At 38.0% G+C, this 19,594-nt stretch overlaps 1 protein-coding gene across 1 annotated transcript; it reads left to right on the forward strand.

Moving 5' to 3' along the window:
• The first annotated feature begins 8,941 nt into the window (after nucleotides 1-8,941).
• On the forward strand, nucleotides 8,942-19,263 carry ARL1 (ADP ribosylation factor like GTPase 1). The gene is made up of 5 exons (XM_029953640.1): nucleotides 8,942-9,167; nucleotides 11,624-11,761; nucleotides 13,682-13,763; nucleotides 15,318-15,429; nucleotides 19,003-19,263. The coding sequence occupies exons 1-5, from the start codon at nucleotides 9,164-9,166 to the stop codon at nucleotides 19,246-19,248; spliced, it is 582 nt and encodes a 193-aa protein (XP_029809500.1). The 5' UTR covers nucleotides 8,942-9,163; the 3' UTR covers nucleotides 19,249-19,263.
• Nucleotides 19,264-19,594: the final 331 nt, after the last annotated feature.

Here is a 19,594-nt window from a genome sequence, read left to right on the forward strand (position 1 = left end):
GTTGTACCTTAGGCATAACAGTGATTAAAGTGCTTTACATTTGTGGGGCTGTCACTTCAGAGTCTATCAGGAAGTTTTATAGTCTGATCACTTACAACTCAAACATCTATCTGGTCAGAAATTTGATAATGTACAATATAGCTCTTTTCTCCTGTCAAAAATGATAAATTGATATTTGAGTTAAAGTCTACTTTATGAAACAATTTTGCAAGTAAAGAAAAAACCTTTAATAGAAATGCAAAATAGGGTATTATCTGAAATGCTTCTAGCTTTTTTTCCCACAATAGTGAGTTAGGCAATATTCAAAGAACTTCCTTATTTCAACTTTAAAACAACTTCTCTATATCAGTAATAAGGATTCTTTGTTTTTCACCAGAGAGTTTACTTTATTTGATATGCAACATGGTATTGGGTGTAAAGCAAGTTGTTTAACCAGCCTATTGAAATCATGATTAGGGGCGCCTGGGTGGCTCAGTCAGTTAAGCCTCTGGCTTCGGCTCAGGTCAGATCTCACGTTCGTGGGTTCGAGCCCCGCGTCGGGCTCTGTGCTGACAGCCAGCTCAGAGCCTGGAGCCTGCTTCTGATTCTGTGTCTCCTTCTCTCTCTCTGCCCCTCCCCCTCTCATGCTCTGTCTCTCTCTGTATCAAAAAAAATAAATAAAACATTAAAAAAAAGTTTGAAATCATGATTAAAAAACAATTCATATTCTATAGGATGAATCTTTTATTCTATATAATGCTAAGGTTTCATTATATTTCTCATATAATATATTATGTGTATTTAGTTTTGGAAATTGGGACAGAAACAGCAGTAGCAAATTTCACTGTTTTAGAAACTAAAGAGAGAAATTTGAATTTTAATATAAACTCATTTTAGATATTTTAATATCATTTAGTTTTAACAAGATCAAATTGTTGTTTAGATTCAACTGCCTCATTTAGGTAGACTGGGGAAATTCCATATTGACTCTTTCCTACATATTCTGGAAAAGAACAGTACAGTACAGTAAAACATTTGATTTCTCTCTGGAGAAATAGTGCTAGAGTGAGTCATTCACTCACTCATTCATTCATTCATTTACTCAACAATGATTTGTTGAGTACTTCCTATATGTGAGGCATTGTGTTAAACCTTGTAGGAAAGAAAAAGAAGATATAACTGGGTACTTGCACACACACAATGTTAACCAATACTTATTTGTAGATGATGGGTCAAACATCAAGCACCAATAATGGATCCTTTTTTTATTTTATAATATTTAAATATGTATTTGTTTGGACAGGGAGAAAGAGAGTGTACATGAGTGGAGAGGGACAGAGAGACAGGGAGACAGAGAATCCCAAGCAGGCTCCATGCTGACAGTGCAGTGCAGGACTTGAACTCACCAATGGTGAAATCATGACCTGAGCCAAAATCAAGAAGTTGCTTAACCAACTGAACCACCCAGGCGCCCTGGATACTTTAGTAGAGTAAAAAGAATATAGAGTAGGGGCACTAGAGCAGTCAGAGAAAGCTTTGCCCAGGACTAAGATCTTGAAAATATGAGTTGTAGTCATATAGGAGGAAATAAATGGAGAAAGCATCCCAAGGAGGAAAAGCAATATACAAAATGGGAAAATGTCAGTCATGGAGAAGGTTGTCCAGAAGATATTAAAAAGATTGTAGAGGACAAAATTTTATAATTACTTGAAGGGTGGTTGGTCTGTGGAGCGTTAGCATAAACATCCACTGAGAGATGGTGAAACACAGGATCAGAATCTGATCCTGCATGTTCAAGGTCTTTGGGTGCCTTGTATGTATATGTTAAAGTCTGAGAAACTCTAATCTAGTCCAGTCCTTCATTTTGCAAAGGAATCTGAACCGCAGAGCAGTAGGTCGCTTCCCTGATAATAGTGGGAAACTTCACTTTAGAACCAAAATCTAGAGGGCCCTGGAAATAGTGAGTCCACTCCTTCCCACCTAAATTCACAATTTTTGCCTAAACTGAAGAGAGTTAGTAAGTTGGATCAAACTGTGAAAATGTTTGAATACCATGTTAAGAAACTCAGGCCTCTTCCATTCATGAATTTAAAAACATTTACTGAAGTCCGACATGGCAGCACTGGGGATAGAAGAGTAAGGAAGGCCTTGCCCTTAAGAGTCCCACGGTCTTCTGTAAAAGTAAATAAACAACAGTTATATCTTTGTGCAATGAATTTTAAAAGCTTATGAAAGAGAAATTACATGAGTTTTATTCAGTTAACATATATTGAGTACCTACTACATGCTAGACCTTAAATAGATACAAAATGGTAATGTTTGAGAGTGGGGAGAAAAAGATGAATCAGTTAAGTGGCTACTGTCTACGAGGAGGAAATAAAGGGAGAATGGGAAGGTTTTGGTCACTGTGAGGTCAATGAAGGGCCAGAAGGAGCAAGTCTGTATTAGCCAGAGGTGGTAAGGCAGGATAGAATTTGAATCACTGAGCAAAGAAATAGGGAAGTTGGAAGACTGAATCCGATTTGGGGGTGTTTGTTTTATTTCTCTTTTAGGAGAAAATATAGGTGTAAATCTTCATGAGTTTGGATTAGGCAGTAGATTCTTAGATTTGACATGCAAAGCAAAGAAAAATACGCTACAAAAGAAGAAATAGATAAGATGGACTTCGTCAAATTAAAAGCTGTGCATCAAAGGAACTATCAACAAAGTGAAAAGACAACTCAAAGGATTGGAAAAGTATTTGTGATTATACATTTGATAAAGTTCTAATATTCAGAATACATATAGAAAACTTTTGCACGTCAACAATAAAAAGGCAAAGAACTCAATTAAAAATAGGCAATGGATTTAAATAGACATTTCTCTAAATAAAATATAGATATAGCCAATAAGCACATGAAAAGGTGCTCAACATCACTAGTAATCAGGAATACTTAAAAAATTGTTAATGTGTACTTATTTTTGAGAAAAAGAGAGACAGAGTGCGAGCAGGAGAGGGACAGAAATTGAGGGAGACACAGAATCTGAAGCAGGCTCCAGGCTCCAAGCTGTCAGTACAGAGCCCAATGCAGGGCTTGAATTCATAAACTGTGAGATCATGGCCTGAGCCAAATTGGATGCCACCCAGGTGCTCCTGTCATCAGGAATATTAAAATCAAAACCACAATGGGAGGGGTGTCAGTTAAGTGTCCGACTCGGTCTCAGCTCTGGTCTTGGTCTCAGTGTTCTAAGTTCCAGCCTCAAGTTGGGCCCCACGCTGGGCATGAAGCCTACTTAGAACCAAACAAACAAACCCCAGTGAGATACCACTTTACCCCTACTAGGAGGGCTAGAATTTAAAAAGTGGAAAATAAGTGTAGGTGAGTTTGTGAAAAATAAGAATCCTCAAACACTGTTGATGCAAATGTAAAATGGTGGAAAACAGTTTCAGTGAACAATGCAGCTGGAAAACAGTTTGGTAGTTCCTCAAAAAGTTAAACATAGAAAAAAAAAAGTTAAACATAAGAGTTACCATATGATTCAGCAATTCCATTCCTAGGTTTATACCCCCACAAAACTGAAAACATGTATTCCCACAAAAACTTGTACACAGATGTTCATAGCACCATTATTCAAATAGCCAGAAAGTGAAGACAACTCAAATGTCCAACAGCTGGTGAATACACAAAACATGGTATATACCACCAAAGATTATTCAGCTATAGAAAGGAATGAAGTATTTGATAAATACTATAACATTAATGAAGCCTGAAAACATGCTAAGTAAAATAAGACAAATATTGGACAAATGTTGCATGGTCCCACTTAAATGAAATATCTAGAATAGGCAAATTCATAGCCACAGAAAATGGGTTACAGGTTATAAGAGGGTAGGGGAGGGGTGGAGTGGGGAGTTACTATTGCTTAATGGGTACAGAGTTTTTATTTGGGGTGATGAGAATGTTCTGAAATTTGAGTGATTATTGCAAACCTTGTGCATATACTAAAAGTCACTTAATGTACACTTAAAAATTGTGAATTTTAGGGGTGCCTGGGTGGCTCAGTCAATTAAGCGTCAGACTTCAGCTCAGGTCATGATCTCACAGTTCATGAGTTTGAGCCCTGCATCTGGTTTCTGCTGTTATATTAGAGCTCGCTTCAGATCCTCTGTCCCCCTGTCTCTCTGCCCTTCCCCCGTTCATGCTCTCTTTCTCTCCCTCTCTCTCAAAAATAAGTAAACATTAAAATATATAAAAAACTGTGAATTGTAGGGTTGCCTGAGTGACTTTGTAAGTTAAGTGACTCTTAATTTCAGAACAGTTTGTGAGTTCCAGCTCTGCAATGGGCTCTGCACAGACAATGCGGAGCCGGCTTGGGATTCCCTCCCTCCTCCTCTCCCTCTTTGCCCTTCTCTCACTTGCGTGCACTCTCTCTTGAAATAAATAAACATTTAAAAAATTGTGTATTTTATTTTATATGAATTACATCTCGATTAAAAAAACAACCTTTAAAGAGAAACTCTTCAATGTTGGCAAAGCACATGTCATTGAAAGGAAACATTTGAAATATAATCTATATCTTGTTTTGTGAAAATCACACACCTAGATATGATTTCAAAATGCTCCTTAGTTTATTTTTATTTTTTAAGTAGCCTCCATGCCCAGTGTCAAGACCAATGCGGGGCTTGAACTCATAATCCTGAGATCAAGACCTGAGCTGAGATCAAGAGTCAGAAGTCTAACTGAGCCACCCAGTCACCCCAAAATGCTCCTTAATTTAAAATACAAGTATTTGTAGGAAAGTGGATGGACCTCGAGGGTGTCATGCTAAGCGAAATAAGTCAGGCAGAGAAGGATAGATACCATATGTTTGCACTCATAGGTCTAGCAGAAGAAACCTAACAGAGGACCATGGGGAGAGGAAGGGGAAAAGAGAGCTGGGGAGAGTGAGGGACACAAATCATGAAAGACTACTGAATACTGAAAACGAACCAGGGACTGAAGGGGGAGGGGGGGAGGGAGGGGGTGATGGTCATGGTGGGGGGCACTTGTGGGGGAGAAGCACTGGGTGTTATATGGAAACCAATTTGAAAATAAACTAGTAAAAAAAAGAAAAAACACACACACAAAAAATAAAATATAATTATAAATACACAGTATGGCAAGCCCTCCTGAAACTTTTATTTATTATATGCTTATTATATTTCATAGGTTTCTGCTTCATAGAATAAGATCTGAGCAAAATGTAACTTCCACTAGGTAATGGAACATACAGAAACGTTTAGTTTCCAACTTTGGAAACTACAGATTCTTGAGTCATGGTCATGTGTTTGAAAGTCAGTTTACCAAATGTATAGATCATGGCTCAGTTACAGAAAGCATCATAATCTAGTTACTCCAGGCCTGGAAGTCAAATGATGAGGGTTGCTGTCCTGGATATTTCTTAGGCTGTTTCTACTTCTTCATCTATAATTGAGGTGGTTTTGAGGAATTGAGATTCCTTCTAGCTTTAAAATTCTAAACTTACATGATCTTATTGTGATTTTATAGTAAAAGGAGTTTTGAACTCTTATTGCTTGCCTGAACTGTATTAAAACATTCACTTTTAAAATTTTAATTAATTGAACCATGAGATTTGAAAAGGATTAAATTGTCCAATCAGCTTTTAATAAATTGGACCAATTGATCTCATTCCATGGAGAATTAGTATGAAGCAATACCACCACCTGGTGGCTTCTTCTCAAACATGACTACTTTTTTGTTTTGTTTAACTAGGCTCCACACCCAATGTGGGACTTGAACTCACAGCCCTGAAATCAAGAGTTGGATATTCTGCTGACTGAACCAGCTAAGTGCCCCCAAAACCTTCTTATTTGAATATGATAGTTTGGCCTCTATCAAACTATGAAAGGTGGTTCAGATATGCCTATTTTGGGAAACAACTTTAATAATATTGCACAATATATGTTTATGTTAACTAATGGTTATGACATTGGTCTTAAAAACTTTTTTTATAATTCAACAAATTCTCTCAACAAATACGTTTAGTGCCCAAGTATAAGAACAAAGCAGTGAAAAAAATAAACAAAAATATTGGCATTCATAGATGTTACATTCCAGTGAGAAATAGACAAAATATAGTAGGCATAATGCATATGCAAATTATGTTTAGTGTCAAGTTCTTTTTAAAAAAATCAGATAAGGAGGATGTTGGGTAGGTTGCAGTTTTAAATAGGATGACATTTGAGCAAAGATTTGAAAGGTGAGGTCAATTCTATCACTCATCTGAAGATAAAATTCCATAGACCTACAATTAAATATTTAGCTTTAATTCTAGCATGCTGCTATAATTCTGCTTCCTCAAGTATTTCTTTTTAGTAAGCAGGAACTGTACTACCAGGCCAATATTAAGGGCATTGCAGAAAAAAAAGAAAAGAAAGAAAAGAAAAAAGAAAAATGATGTTGTCCTAAAAATGATGTTCCTATCTAATGACTGTCTTTAGTTAGTATCAGAAAAGAGAAGAAAAGTGTAGCTTTGTTATCTTATTTTTCACCACCTTACCTTCACACATTGAAAACTGTGTTCCTATGAAAGTAGTAACTGCTCTAGTCTTAGGAATTGACAACTGAGAGAAGAGAGGAGAAGTAGAAGTGGAATGATATCACCAATAAATATTAGCTAAGTTCCCCTAAGCTGTTTATGGCTTTGTTATTTATAAATTTGCCATGGCACTTTGTGAAATTATTTAAATTTTTGGACTTAAACACTCTTGAGTTAATGAGTTGGAACCTTGAGTAGGTACTGTTTTAGACTATGTCACAGGTGTAGTGTAAGGCCTTGAACATAGAAAGTGGTCAGAAAAGTTATTTTCTTTGTCCTAAATCTACATTAGAAAAAATTTAAAAGTAACATCTTAATATTTGGGGATTTTTCTGTACGTCAAATGTTGCTGAGAATGGAGAAGAGTTTTTGATGCAACTGGGAAATGAGATAAAATCTTAACAAAGAGTTAAATGTAAAAAATAAATGTAAAAAACATAAAATATATGTTTTTGTATGTAAATGTAAATGTCAAAGTGTAAAAAATAAAGTTTTTGATCCAGTTTCAGAGGTTTTTTTCTTAAGTTTGTTTGTTTATTTTGAGAGTGAGATTGGGGGGGGGGGGGAGAGACAGAATACCAAGCAGGCTACTCACTATTAGTGCTGAGCCTGACGTGAGGGTCAGTCTCACCATCCTGGCGTCATGACCTGAGCCAAAATCAAGAGGGGGATGCTTATTGTACTATTGTTTCCATAGTGACTTATAATTAGGTGTTTAATACAATTATGAAAGGCTGACATGCCATTAATAGTATTAACAATGCTTTTAAATTTGTAGATAGCACTTCAGTTCACACAGTGTCTTCATATAGGTCTCATTTGCTTATTTGGTTCAGAATATACACTGCATATATAAAATTTACAGCATAGCTTTACTTTTGGTTCTTTTTTTTAATGTTTATTTTTGATACGATGGGGGAAGAGTGCGCACACCGGAACGGGCAGATAGAGAGAGGGAGACACAGAATTCAAGGTAGGCTCCAGGCTCTGAGCTGTCAGCACAGAGTCCCATGCCAGGCTGAAACTCAAGAACTGAGAGATCATGACCTGATCAAAGTCATATGCTTGACGGACTGAGCCACCCAGGTGCCCTTCCTTTTAGTTCTTCTTTAAAAAGAATCTGTATTTTCAGAGAACTATGTGCATTAACTGGAAATCTGACATGGACAAACTGTTAAGTAGCAATGGTCAAGACTTGCCAAGTGGCAGCCCCTAATCTTATCAAAGACACGGAGGGGAAGATGAATAGGAGGAAAAGGTGAGTGGAATCCCAGCCCACTGAAGTCCAACAGCTGGCACATTCTAATGCTTACAACACACAGACTTAAAAAGGTCCAGGTGTTCAGGTAAAGATTCTCTCAACTCTCTCCTTCTCAAAACAACAAAGATTAAAAGAAAAATAACCAAATTTTCCTTGGAAAATTTCTGTTAATTTATAATTTAGAAATCGGGAAGGGAGGCTAGAGCAATCTTCTAGTTCAATGCCTAAGCAGCTGAAGAGGTCTGAAAACTGAAGTGAAAAACAAAAATCAGTCCGTAAACTTATGTCGAATGGAAGAAAATCTCTATTATAAATAAAAACATAATATGCAAAAACTGTATTTGTTAGGAGACCCAACAAAGAGTTTACAATGGTGACGTCTAGGTAGAACTGTGGGGTTCGGGCTATGGATCTGTTTAATTTTCTGTGTACCTTTACGAATTAAGACACGCACACTCAACCCTTAAAAAATTGAGTCTAGGCGAATCCCTTCTTCCCATCGTCCAAGAACTGCTTCTTTTCTCCCAGTACAATTCCCTGTCAAGGACGGCATTACTGTCAACTGACGACCCTGCAAGGAACAAGTCGTTAGTCCTTGTGATCTGAAGCAGACCATCCGCACGGCTGATCCCACAAAGGTGGTCAGGTGCTCAGAACTAGGTGTAAGTAGGGAGTGAAGGGCTCTAACTTTGACCCTGCATGCCACTGCAACACCAAAATACTCCAGTTAGCAACCTCAGGTGTAAGGCTACTTCGCATAGGCGGCGCGGGGCTCTTCCTATTATTATTACGTAGTCCTAGTTCCGTGCAGTAGAAAGCACCCAGGGAAAGGTGCTTCGCCCCCGGAGGACGCTTCAGGACCTGCAACTTCTGCCACGCAGCACCCGACGCCTGCGACCAGTCGACTGGCTGCTGCATCCAGGCCATTGCAGATTCGCCACTGTTGGTGGTTAGAATTTAAAAGAAAAATTCGAATTTCCCTATTTTGGAAGCCCTTTCAGCACAAGAAAATAGAAGCTGGAGAAACTGGGGGTTCCGAAATATTTTTTATGCTTTGGCTTTCACCTTGTGCCCCGGAGACTTTTGTCGAAAGCAACGACGCGGACGCTCAGGTCGCCGTTCCCGGCGCGTAGTCGCTGCGGCCCGTCCCTCCCGCCCCCGCCGGGAGTCCGACGTGGAAGTTGTTGGAGGACCGGACTTCCAAGGAAACCGCCTCGGAGCTGGAGTCGGAGCCGGAGGCCGAGGCTTGCAGAAGTGGCGGCGCCGAGGCTCGAATAGGAGTCGCTGCCGAGGCCAGGGCCTGTCTCTAACCACCGGCGGACAAGGGCGGACAGGCGGCTCATCATGGGTGAGGGATCTGAGGAGGACGCCCGGGCGCGCTCGAAGGGCTTCGGCTGAGGGCCGGGGTCTGGAGGAGAGGGGCGGGCCTGGGAAGCCTGGAGTAGCCAGCTTTTCAGGCGCGTGTCGGTGAGGACTTAACTCACCATGGCTGTTCGCCTGTGGGGGTGGACCCTGCCTCGAACGTTCGCCTCTGCCCTGGCTTCTTGTTCCCTTTATCCCAGAAGGGTCAGGGGGTGGGGGGCGGCGCAGGTTCGCCCGGAGCCGCGGCCCGGGAACCCGGCCCTGAGACCTTTCCCCTGACCCTGAACTTTTCCCTGGCCTCTCAGACCCAGTTCAGTTTGGGGGTCAGGGTTGGTCTTGGGAAGCCTGGCAACCTGTCAGTCGCAGGTGCGCTGAGGTTTCTTGCGTGAAAGATACGACCCCACAGTAGAAGCTTGATTCTCTTCCTGGTCGCTGGGACTGCGTCAGTTTAAAAAAGCCAAAGGGAATAGTTGCTCATAATGTCTTCTAGCCCACTTTCCTATGTCCTGCTTGCTGTCGCTTGTCGTGTAGATAATAGAGTAACGTGGAGAAGGAAATGGGGAGGGGACTGGTCATACATAACTGGTCGGTGAGTGAAATTTTAATCTCGATATTTGGAGTGCTGATTGAGGGAACCCCGTTGTCCGAGTACCAACTAAAGCCTCCCTCCCCGCTGGAGCCCCAATGAAGGTGCAGATTTTTCAACTGGCTCAGATCTCTCCAAATGGATGCACATTCCATGGCTTACTTTAATTCCTCTACGGTTTTCTGGCGGATTTACTTCCTGCCCTGGAATCTCTCAGGCGCCTTCCTGTTGGTTTTTTTCCCCAAAACTCCCTTCAGTTTTTTGTTTTTTTTTTTAAACGGATTTTATTTCTAAGTATTTTCTACACCCGAGATGGGGCTGGAACTTGCAACCCCAAGATTGAGTCGTCTTGCTGTATGCCCCAGTTTTTTTTTAAGGTGTAAAAGGTAGTATGGATTTTGTCAGGTCACACCCCTTCTGGTACACTTTCCCCAGGTTCTCTGGCCCGTGGTGTCTTCGTTTTTCCAGACTCGCAGTTCTTAATTGTGCCATTTCTTTGTCAAATAACGATACATTGTGTGGCATCACTTCCCTTGTCAACTTTTCTTATATTGTTAATGTAACCTCTAATCTTCTCTAATGGCTTTTGGCAGATAAGGGCCAAAGTGCTTTTTTTCTGGTAATCATTAAAGAAAAAAAATGTATTTCAAAAAAGCCTCTTTCTTTGGTTGTAAAAAGAATAATACGCTAGCCCACCATTTATTTAAACACAATGCAAATGAATCCACACCTTAATCTGTTACCAGCAGGCCCTGCTGCGAGGAAGGATAATTTTTTTTTCATTTTTTCCCAAGTTTCCTGAGGGATGAACGACAAAACTGCATATATTTAAGGGGGTACAGTAAGATGTTTTGACATGTATATCATATATGTGTATACACACACGATCAAGCACCTAACACCTCACATGGTTACCTTCTTTGCGCGTGGTGAGAACACTTGCAGATCTGCTCTTAGCAGTTTCAAGTGTACATACAGTCCATTGTTGTTAATTGTAGTTACCATGCTGTTCATTAGGTCTCCAGAAATTACTCCTCTCATAAGGAAAGTTTGTGCCCTCAACGTCTCTCCCATTTCCCCCACTCCCCCAGCGTCTGGTAACTGCCGCTCTCCTCCGTTCACACGCGCTTTTATGTTATACAACACCTCGCGTTTCGGAAGCTTTCTGGAACTATTTCAAGATACATTGAATGTAGCTTTGTTACGTTTTTCAAGGAGTTTCCTGCCGAAAGTAGGTTTTGTTATTTTGGGCTTCTGTGTCTCAATTTCTTTTTCTAATTCTGTTGCTTATCGAGAAATCTCAGTGATGGAAGGTAGTTACGACGGTGCTGCTGTACAATGACAGTAATTGCTTTTCACACCTGAGGGTCTCATTGTCCCCCTGTCATTCTTATTTGTCCTTTGGTGTTTAGGGGTCGTGAGGCGAGCATGATTAGAAAGTGAGCTCCGTGAGGAAGGCAATCCTATTTCTCTTCATCTGGAATATATCTTCTGTGCCTTCCTGACACAGGAGGACATAGTGACAATCAGTAATTACTTGTTTGATGTTGAATAGTATCTGTCATTGGGAGCAAACTTACGCACCTGTAAATTGAAAATATTACAGTATTAGGGGAGGGGCGTGGGAGGGAGAGAATCCTAAGGAGGCTCCGGGTCCAGTGCGGTGGCCGCCATGGAGCTGGATCTCACACGCCTGGATCTCAGATCATGACCTGAACGGAAATCAGGAGTCTGATGTTTAACCAGCTGAGCCATCTGGGCACCCCTGGTGTAGCTTACAAAGGTTGAGATTAAATGTTCTGTGGACCTAGTTCACAAAATATTAAATACATTTTTTCTTTTATTATTTTTTTCAGGTGGCTTTTTCTCAAGTATTTTTTCCAGTCTGTTTGGAACCCGGGAAATGAGAATATTAATTTTGGGATTAGATGGAGCAGGAAAAACTACAATTTTGTACAGATTACAGGTTGGAGAAGTTGTTACTACGATTCCTAGTAAGTGTTGGTATGATAAACTAATTGTAGGGGGTTTTGTTTTCCATCTAACATAACTTTATTTCTGAATAAGTAATTCATGTAATAAGATAATTTTAATATAGTAAGGTTTGTAAACTTATAGTGTGGGCATAATATTGATAATATTTTTCATAAATTTAGAGGCAATTTGTAAACCCCTGCAGATGGCTGGGTTATTCTGTTTAAAGCGGATTTTGAAGTTGGGTAGACTTAAGCCACTTAATCTCATTGAGAACTAGTATCTTTATTGATAAAATGAAGGTATTAAATAAACCCACTGACTTTGAGGGGGAATAAGTGAAATATATAAACTACTTTGTAAACCTGTTTAAAGTATTATATAGTATTAAGTGATACTGTTGCATCTGAAGTGCTCCCCCCCATTTGTTACTATTTTAATTAAGATTTGTTTCTCTTAAGGAATTCATTGCTTTTAAAGATCTGAGTTGAAGAGATTGATTGTTGAATTAATCAGGTGCCTAAAAATATCAAGAGAAGAAACACCTCAACTTTAAATCAGTTGTTGATATCTTAGAGGAATATTCTCAAATAGTCCTACATTATTAGAAAACTGTTATTTATACTTTTTTTTTTTACTTGTTGGCTTGAATTGACTTAGAGAAGATTAATATACTTAAACTACGTTTAAGAGTTTGTACAGTTTGCTCAGAGTATTTTAAATTATCACTCTAAAATCACTGTCGTGTAAGGTTTGCATTTGTATATTTAGTAGTATTTAAATTTCCAGATTAAAAGAGAAAAAAGTCTAGCTTTTATGAAAGAAGAACCTTTTAAACCCTGTGGCATCTGATTTTTTTTCGCCACCTTCAGTAAATTTCAATTCCCTTGGTTTTGCTTCTAAAAATCGCCCATTCTGCAGTGATTAAGTCTGGGTGGTCCCTGCAGTGCACATAGCTCAGTGGATTGCATTTCAGGGACCATACTTTATAGCCCACCCTTTTCCTTTGCATATAAAAAGTGTTTGTGATTGAGGTAAAGATGGTGATTACACTCCTACCTAATTTTAAGGGACACATCATGTGCTTGCTTTTTAATTTTCTACTCTGGTGTTTTATAGGTACTTTTTAGTTGTGGTAGGCATACTTACATAAACTTATTAGCATCATTTACCAATATAGACTTAAATTTAAAACAAAAATTTTCCAGCTATAGCTATATCATTTTTTACTTCTATTGTGTAAGGTTATAAAATCTTATTAATCTGAGTTTTTCAGCATCCTCTCCACCTTCCCTTAGATTCTTTTTAATGATAATAGTAGTATCCTGTCTTAGCCATTTGGTGCCACACCTCCACCTAAAAAGGGTGGGGGAAGAGATGAGACACCTCCCCACTGAGCACCCAGCCATGGCCTTATTACAGATGAGCTCTTGAGGAAGTCTGCATAGTCTGTGAGATTGTCACCCTAGAGAACCCAGCTTCTATAAAGCAATATATAGCTTTTGCTGAATCCTTAACCACTGAAATTTAAAATGTTGTCTTGGTTTAGTTTTCTGTTTATTTGCAACCTATCAAAATTCCATTTTTTTTGTAATACATCTACATCTGTTCTTTCTATGCATAACTTTCTGGAAAATTTTGTATGCCTGTTATATAGGGAGTTTAACATTGTAGGATTCCCACCAAGCTGAAAATTCTATATCTGCAGAGGTAACTGAGGATTCTTATATAACCTGAAAGTGGTGCTGATCTTGCTAATTTATGGTGTGTGTGTGTATGTGTATGTGTGTCACAACTGTTTTATATTAAATGGAATAATATTTCAACTAATAATGTGATTCAGTGGTAATTCATTAATTGCTAAGATGCAATTAGATTGGATATTTTCAAGGTAGAATACATTAGTCTACATATACTACTGATTTTGTTTTCTCTTCTAGCTATTGGATTTAATGTTGAGACAGTAACATACAAAAACCTTAAATTCCAAGTCTGGGATTTGGGAGGACAGACAAGTATCAGGTATGGTACAAAGACCAGATTAGTTTGTATTGTTTAATATTTATTGACCCTTTAAGAGTGAAGAGCAGTAAACCAAAATATGTGTTCTTTTGTAATTTAAATGAGCGCCACCTAGTTTAGAATGGCAAGAACTAAATTTAGTCTCTCAATTGAATTAAAATTTAAGGAAGCCAGTTTTCCAGATACCACCTAAATAAAAAAAATTTTCAGGAAAATCCCAAGATCTAATTACTTGGGTAATTTTTAACTAAAAATTTTTAACTAAGTTCTTGTCAGTCACTTTGTCAGTAAGACTGTTTTGGACTTTATAAAAATACCTTTCAGCCTACCATTTAGGGTTAATGTGAACATAGATGCCTTCTGGAACTACATTCTCCTGCCTAGCATTCTGTGCTTGGCATGGCAACTGAATGTTTGATGACTGTTAGTGATTGCTCTCTGTAGTGCCTGCCATATTCAAGCATAAGTAGTAAAGTCTCTAAATATCCTGCTGCCTTTTTACTTGTTTTATTTTTTAATAAGTTTATCTATTGAAGAGGAAGGGGGAGGGGGGAAAAGAGGTGGTGGTGATGGTGGAGGGCACTTAAGGGGAAGAGCACTGGGTGTTGTATGGAAAACAATTTGACAATAAAATATTATTGAAAAAAAAAGCTTATCTATTTTGAGAGAGAGGGAGAGCACAAGTCAGGGGGCAGAGTGGGGGGAGAGAGAATCTCAAGCAGACTCCATGCTGTCAATGCAGAGCACAATGTGGGGCTCAATTTAGGAACCATGAGACGATGATCTGAGCCAAAATCAAGAGTCAGACACCCAACCACTGAGCCACCCAGGCACCCCTAACATGTTTTATGTTTTGAACCACTTAAAAAAATTTTTTTTAATGTTTATTTATTTTTGAGATAGAGACAGAGTGTGAGCAGGGGAGGGCCAGAGAGAGAAGGGACACAGAATCTGAAACAGACTCCAGGCTCTGAACTGTCAGCACAGAGCCCGACGCAGGGCTCAAACTCACAAACTGCGAGATCATCACCTGAGCTGAAGTTAGATGCTTAACCGACTGAGCCATTCAGGCCCCCCTTTTTTGAAACACTTTTGAGTCCCTCTCTAATTTTAGCCATTTCTGTTTCATGAAGTCTTTAGTAATCAATTTAGTGTCTGTTATATAAAATTATATTAAAAGTTTTTTTTAAAGAAGGTATTCCTTAAGAAGTTCCTAGTTAAAGATTTATAAGATGTATCAATAAGGTCTGCATAACTTTATCTTAGTACATTTAGTGATTTAGATTGATTATAAATGTCTTCTCTTAACCTAAGTTCTGAAACTCCTTGATCCTGTGATTTAATGTTTATCATTCCACCCCCATCCCATCTGAAGGATATGATACATATCCATCAGAAACAGTGAATCACTATGGTGTTGATTGTAACATGGGTGGGGAAGATTGGCATGTGAGTCCCCCAGCCCCATCATTGTCAAGTCCTAGCACACAAATTAACATAGCACGTTCTTTTTCTTTCCAATAATAATATTTTTTCTTTCTGAATTTTCTTTAGGCCATACTGGAGATGTTATTATTCAAACACAGATGCAGTCATTTATGTAGTAGACAGTTGTGACCGAGACCGAATTGGCATTTCCAAATCAGAGTTAGTTGCCATGTTGGAGGTAAGAAAACTTTATTCAAATGTGGGGAAATCTTTCATATTTGCTTGATCTCATTGTTAGCACACGTAAGAATAATGAAAAGGAAAGTAGGGATTTTTTTCCCTCATGCCTTTAGTATCATTTTCTTTTATGTAAATTATTTCATGTTCAAAAACTTCTATTGGAAAGAGGGATGGAGACCAAAAACAAACAACAAAAACCAAAGAATCCAGCTTTGTAATTTCCTTTAATCTAGATTCCTTGATTTCTAGAAAGCTCGGAACTGAACTCTTTCCAAACTGAAGGAACTATTCTGAGTTACTCTTTATGAAAAAGTACTTTTTATACAATGTTGTATTTCTAGTTGTAGAAATTATTTCTAATTGTAGAAATTAGCTTAAAGAAGCAGATAAGGGTATTCATAATAAGCATATTTGTTTGTTTTAGAATTTCTGGGTTTCTGGCACAACTTTGACCCTTGTTTATCTCTTCTGGCTTTATTGTTTACTCTTGGCTGTGTTTCCAGTGCTTCAGTCCTACTGACCTTTCTGTTCTTTGCATACACTGAGCCTGTACACTGGACGCTTGGTTGTGGGCTCTCTTTGTGCACTTGTTCATCTTTCTGCTTGTAGTGCTGTTCCTCCAAATCTGCATGGCTCCCTTCTTGGTGTGTTTTATCTCATGTTTCTGCTCCAAAGAGGAGGCTCAGTTATTTTCTAACACCTTATCCTACTTTATTTTTTGTGCCACTTACTGTTTTCCCTATGCAATTTAACTTAATTTAATTTAAAATCTGTTGTTCTTTTTAAATTTTTTATTCTACAGATAGAGAGCATGAGTTAGGGAGGGGGCAGAGGGGGAGAAAGAGAGACTCTTAAGCAGGCTTCACACATAGTGCAGAGTCCAACATGGGGCTTGATCCCGTGACCCTGGGGTCATGACCAGAGCTGAAACCAAGTGGGACACTTAACCGACTGAGCCACCCAGGTTCCCCTCTTTCTGTAATTTTAAAATATATTTGTTTACTTATATAAATCTCCCATTCTAAAATGTAAGTTCTTTGAGTTTACCTTAATATCCCTAATGTTTGGAACAATGTATAGCACTTACTAAAAACTCAATACGTTGTATTCACTGAAGTTTATAGAATAAAAATTTATTGGCTAGGTGAATTCAGAGGATGCATTAAATAGTCAAAAGTTAAAAAAAACTCCAATTGTTAAATAAGCTTTTCAAATGTACTAATGGTTAATTTAAGTAATAATGAAATTGCCTTATGCTTAAGAAAATTAGATGTGTAAGTTTCCTTTTCTTATCAAAACTATGATTCTGAATTATCCAATCACTGAATGAATGTTTGTTTAAGTTCTAGGCCATTTGATTCCCTAGGTAGAAGCATTCTCAGAATGCTTTGGACTTCTGGTTTCTTTTTTTTTTACTGTTTTTATTTATTTTTGAGAAGGAGAGAGATGGGATGAGCAGGGGAGGGTCAGAGAGAGAGGGAAACACAGAATCTGAAGACAGGCTCCAGGTTCTGAGCTAGCTGTCAGTAGAGAGCCTGATGTGGGGCTTGAACCCACGAACTGTGAGTGAGATCATGAAGTTGGATGCTTAACCGACTGAGCCACCCAGGTGCCCCAGACTTCTGATATCTTGATTACTGACTTAATGGCTTCTGAGTTATAAAGTGGAGACCTAATAGTTTTCAAACTTTTGCCTAATTCTTTTTTACAACATATCATATTTGTCATAAGAGCTTCTTAGACCATATTTAAATATAAAGAATTTTAAGGGAGCGTTTTAACTGCTTTTAGTATAATGGATTTTTAAAAAGCTTTGTTAGATGTAATTCACATGGTATAATTTATTTTTATCATATAAAATACTGCATAAAAGAAATGGATTATTAACTTCAGTTTATAATTCTTGTGCTGCATTTTTTGTGATATTAGAATTTGACTTGTACAATCATGAGAAAGAGCTAAAAATAATATTCATTTTTTAGGAAGTAACTTAATTGTTTCAATCAATATATATAATGTAAGTACACATAGAATATGAGTTAAGTCTATTTTCTGTTACATTGAAACTTATAGATTATAAGTCAGTTTAAGTTTTCCCGTTTTCGTATGCAAAAATAAATTCTAAATGGAGTAAAGAATGAAATGTAAAGAATGGAAGTTGTTAACTCCAAGAATATGTAAGTGAATATGGTTAAAATTTCTGGATAGGGAAGGTCCTTCTAAACCAAAGGTTTGGAAGGAATTAAAAAAGAAAATAAATAGATTTAATTATATTAATACAAACAAAAACCTTGCAAATACAACTTAGGATAAAGCAGGGAACCAGAACATAACTTTATAACCAGTGACTAAGGATTCATGTTCTTCATATCCAAGACCTTTTGCAAATAAATAGAAAACTGAACAAAAGGCACGAACCCACAGTGCACAGAAGAAAACTATATTCTAATAATACTGCATTTCTTATACTCTGGTTATAACTAGAGTTAATTTAATGAGATGCTATGTTTGGAAAAATATACATATATACATATTTCTAATTCTTCTAAGCTGCATTGAAGAATGGTACTGTCATACACTGTTGGTGGAGTCTAAATTGTTAACCTTCCGGGAAAGCAGTTTATTAATATTTATAATAGGAGCCTAAAAAATTCATACTCTGATTCTATTTTTAGAGAATTTGTTAAAGAAAAATATTTCTGTGTAATAACTGTATCCCTTAGGTTTCTATAGTAGTCAACTAGAAAGAATCTAGTAAGAATCTCCGGAGAACAGTTACATATTTTATGGTGCATGCATTCATAGTGCAGAGTATATTTAACCATTACATTTTTTTATTTGCGGTACATGTTTTGTTTGCTGTGCGGGCTCTGCACTGACAGCAGAGAGCTCAATGTGGGGCTTGAACAAATGAATTGCAAGATCATGACCTGAGCTGAAGTTGGAATCCACTCAGGCACCCCCTTAACTTTTTGTTTTTGAGAAAATTTTGATTGTTTCAAAAAATTTCCATGATTTAATGTTTATTTTTTTCAAAAACATTTAAATGTTTATTTATTATTGAGAGAGACAGACAGAATGTGAGCAGAGAAGGGGCAGAGAAGGAAGGGGACAGACTCGGAAGCAGGCTCCAGGCTCTCAGCTGTCAGCATAGAGCCTGATGTGGGGCCCAAACTCACGAACCATGAGATCACGACCTGAGCCAAAGTTGCAGGGGTAACAAACTGAGCCACCCAGTGCCCCAATTGTTTATTTTTTTAGAGCGGAGTATAGAACTGTGTGTAAACATATTGATCTTAAATGTGTAAATGTATTTACTTAATAAACTATAAGTATCTAAATTAGAAAGCAGTAGAAAATACCTAGAATGTTAACAATGATCATGTTTGGAAGGTAGGCTTATGGATGAAGCTTCTTTTCTTCATACTTCTCTATAACTTCAAATAATTTATGATGAACATTATATAATCATAATTAGGAAATATACTTTTAAAATATTTGTTGGCATTTCCCCCCAAACTGAAGGGAGCAAGTTGAATAGAAAAAATTAAATACCTTCTATTTCATTTAGGAAGAAGAGCTGAGAAAAGCCATTTTAGTGGTGTTTGCAAATAAGCAGGACATGGAGCAGGCCATGACTCCCTCAGAGATGGCAAATTCACTTGGGTTACCTGCTTTGAAGGACCGAAAATGGCAAATATTCAAAACTTCAGCAACCAAAGGCACTGGCCTTGATGAGGCAATGGAATGGTTAAGTATCATGTTTCTAGAAGTCATCTGTGCATTTGTGTGTGTGTGCAGATGTGTACATGTGTGATTTCTCTTTAGTCTCAAGGACAGAATGCAGATTAGTTAGCACATATCGTATTAGGTTCCTCCAGGCTTTTTCCCACTGGTCTTCATATGCATTGGCTTTTATTTCTACCTCACCCACTTGATTATAGTTAGATAAGCCAACTGTCTGCCTTTTTTTTTTTTTAAGCTTTTTCCTTTCTTTACTTCATCCTCCAGTTCCTTATCCTTTGGGACTTAGGTTAAGACTGTCTTCTCAAGAACCTTTCCTTGCATGTCTCCATGTCCACTGCCTTGCTGCACATATAAATATTCTTGTCACAGACCAGTGATGTAGTAGTTACACTGCCCAGTAATTGAGGGTCCATCTG

Source organism: Suricata suricatta, chromosome 10 (genome assembly GCF_006229205.1).
Source record: "Suricata suricatta isolate VVHF042 chromosome 10, meerkat_22Aug2017_6uvM2_HiC, whole genome shotgun sequence".
Taxonomy (NCBI): Eukaryota; Metazoa; Chordata; class Mammalia; order Carnivora; family Herpestidae; genus Suricata; species Suricata suricatta.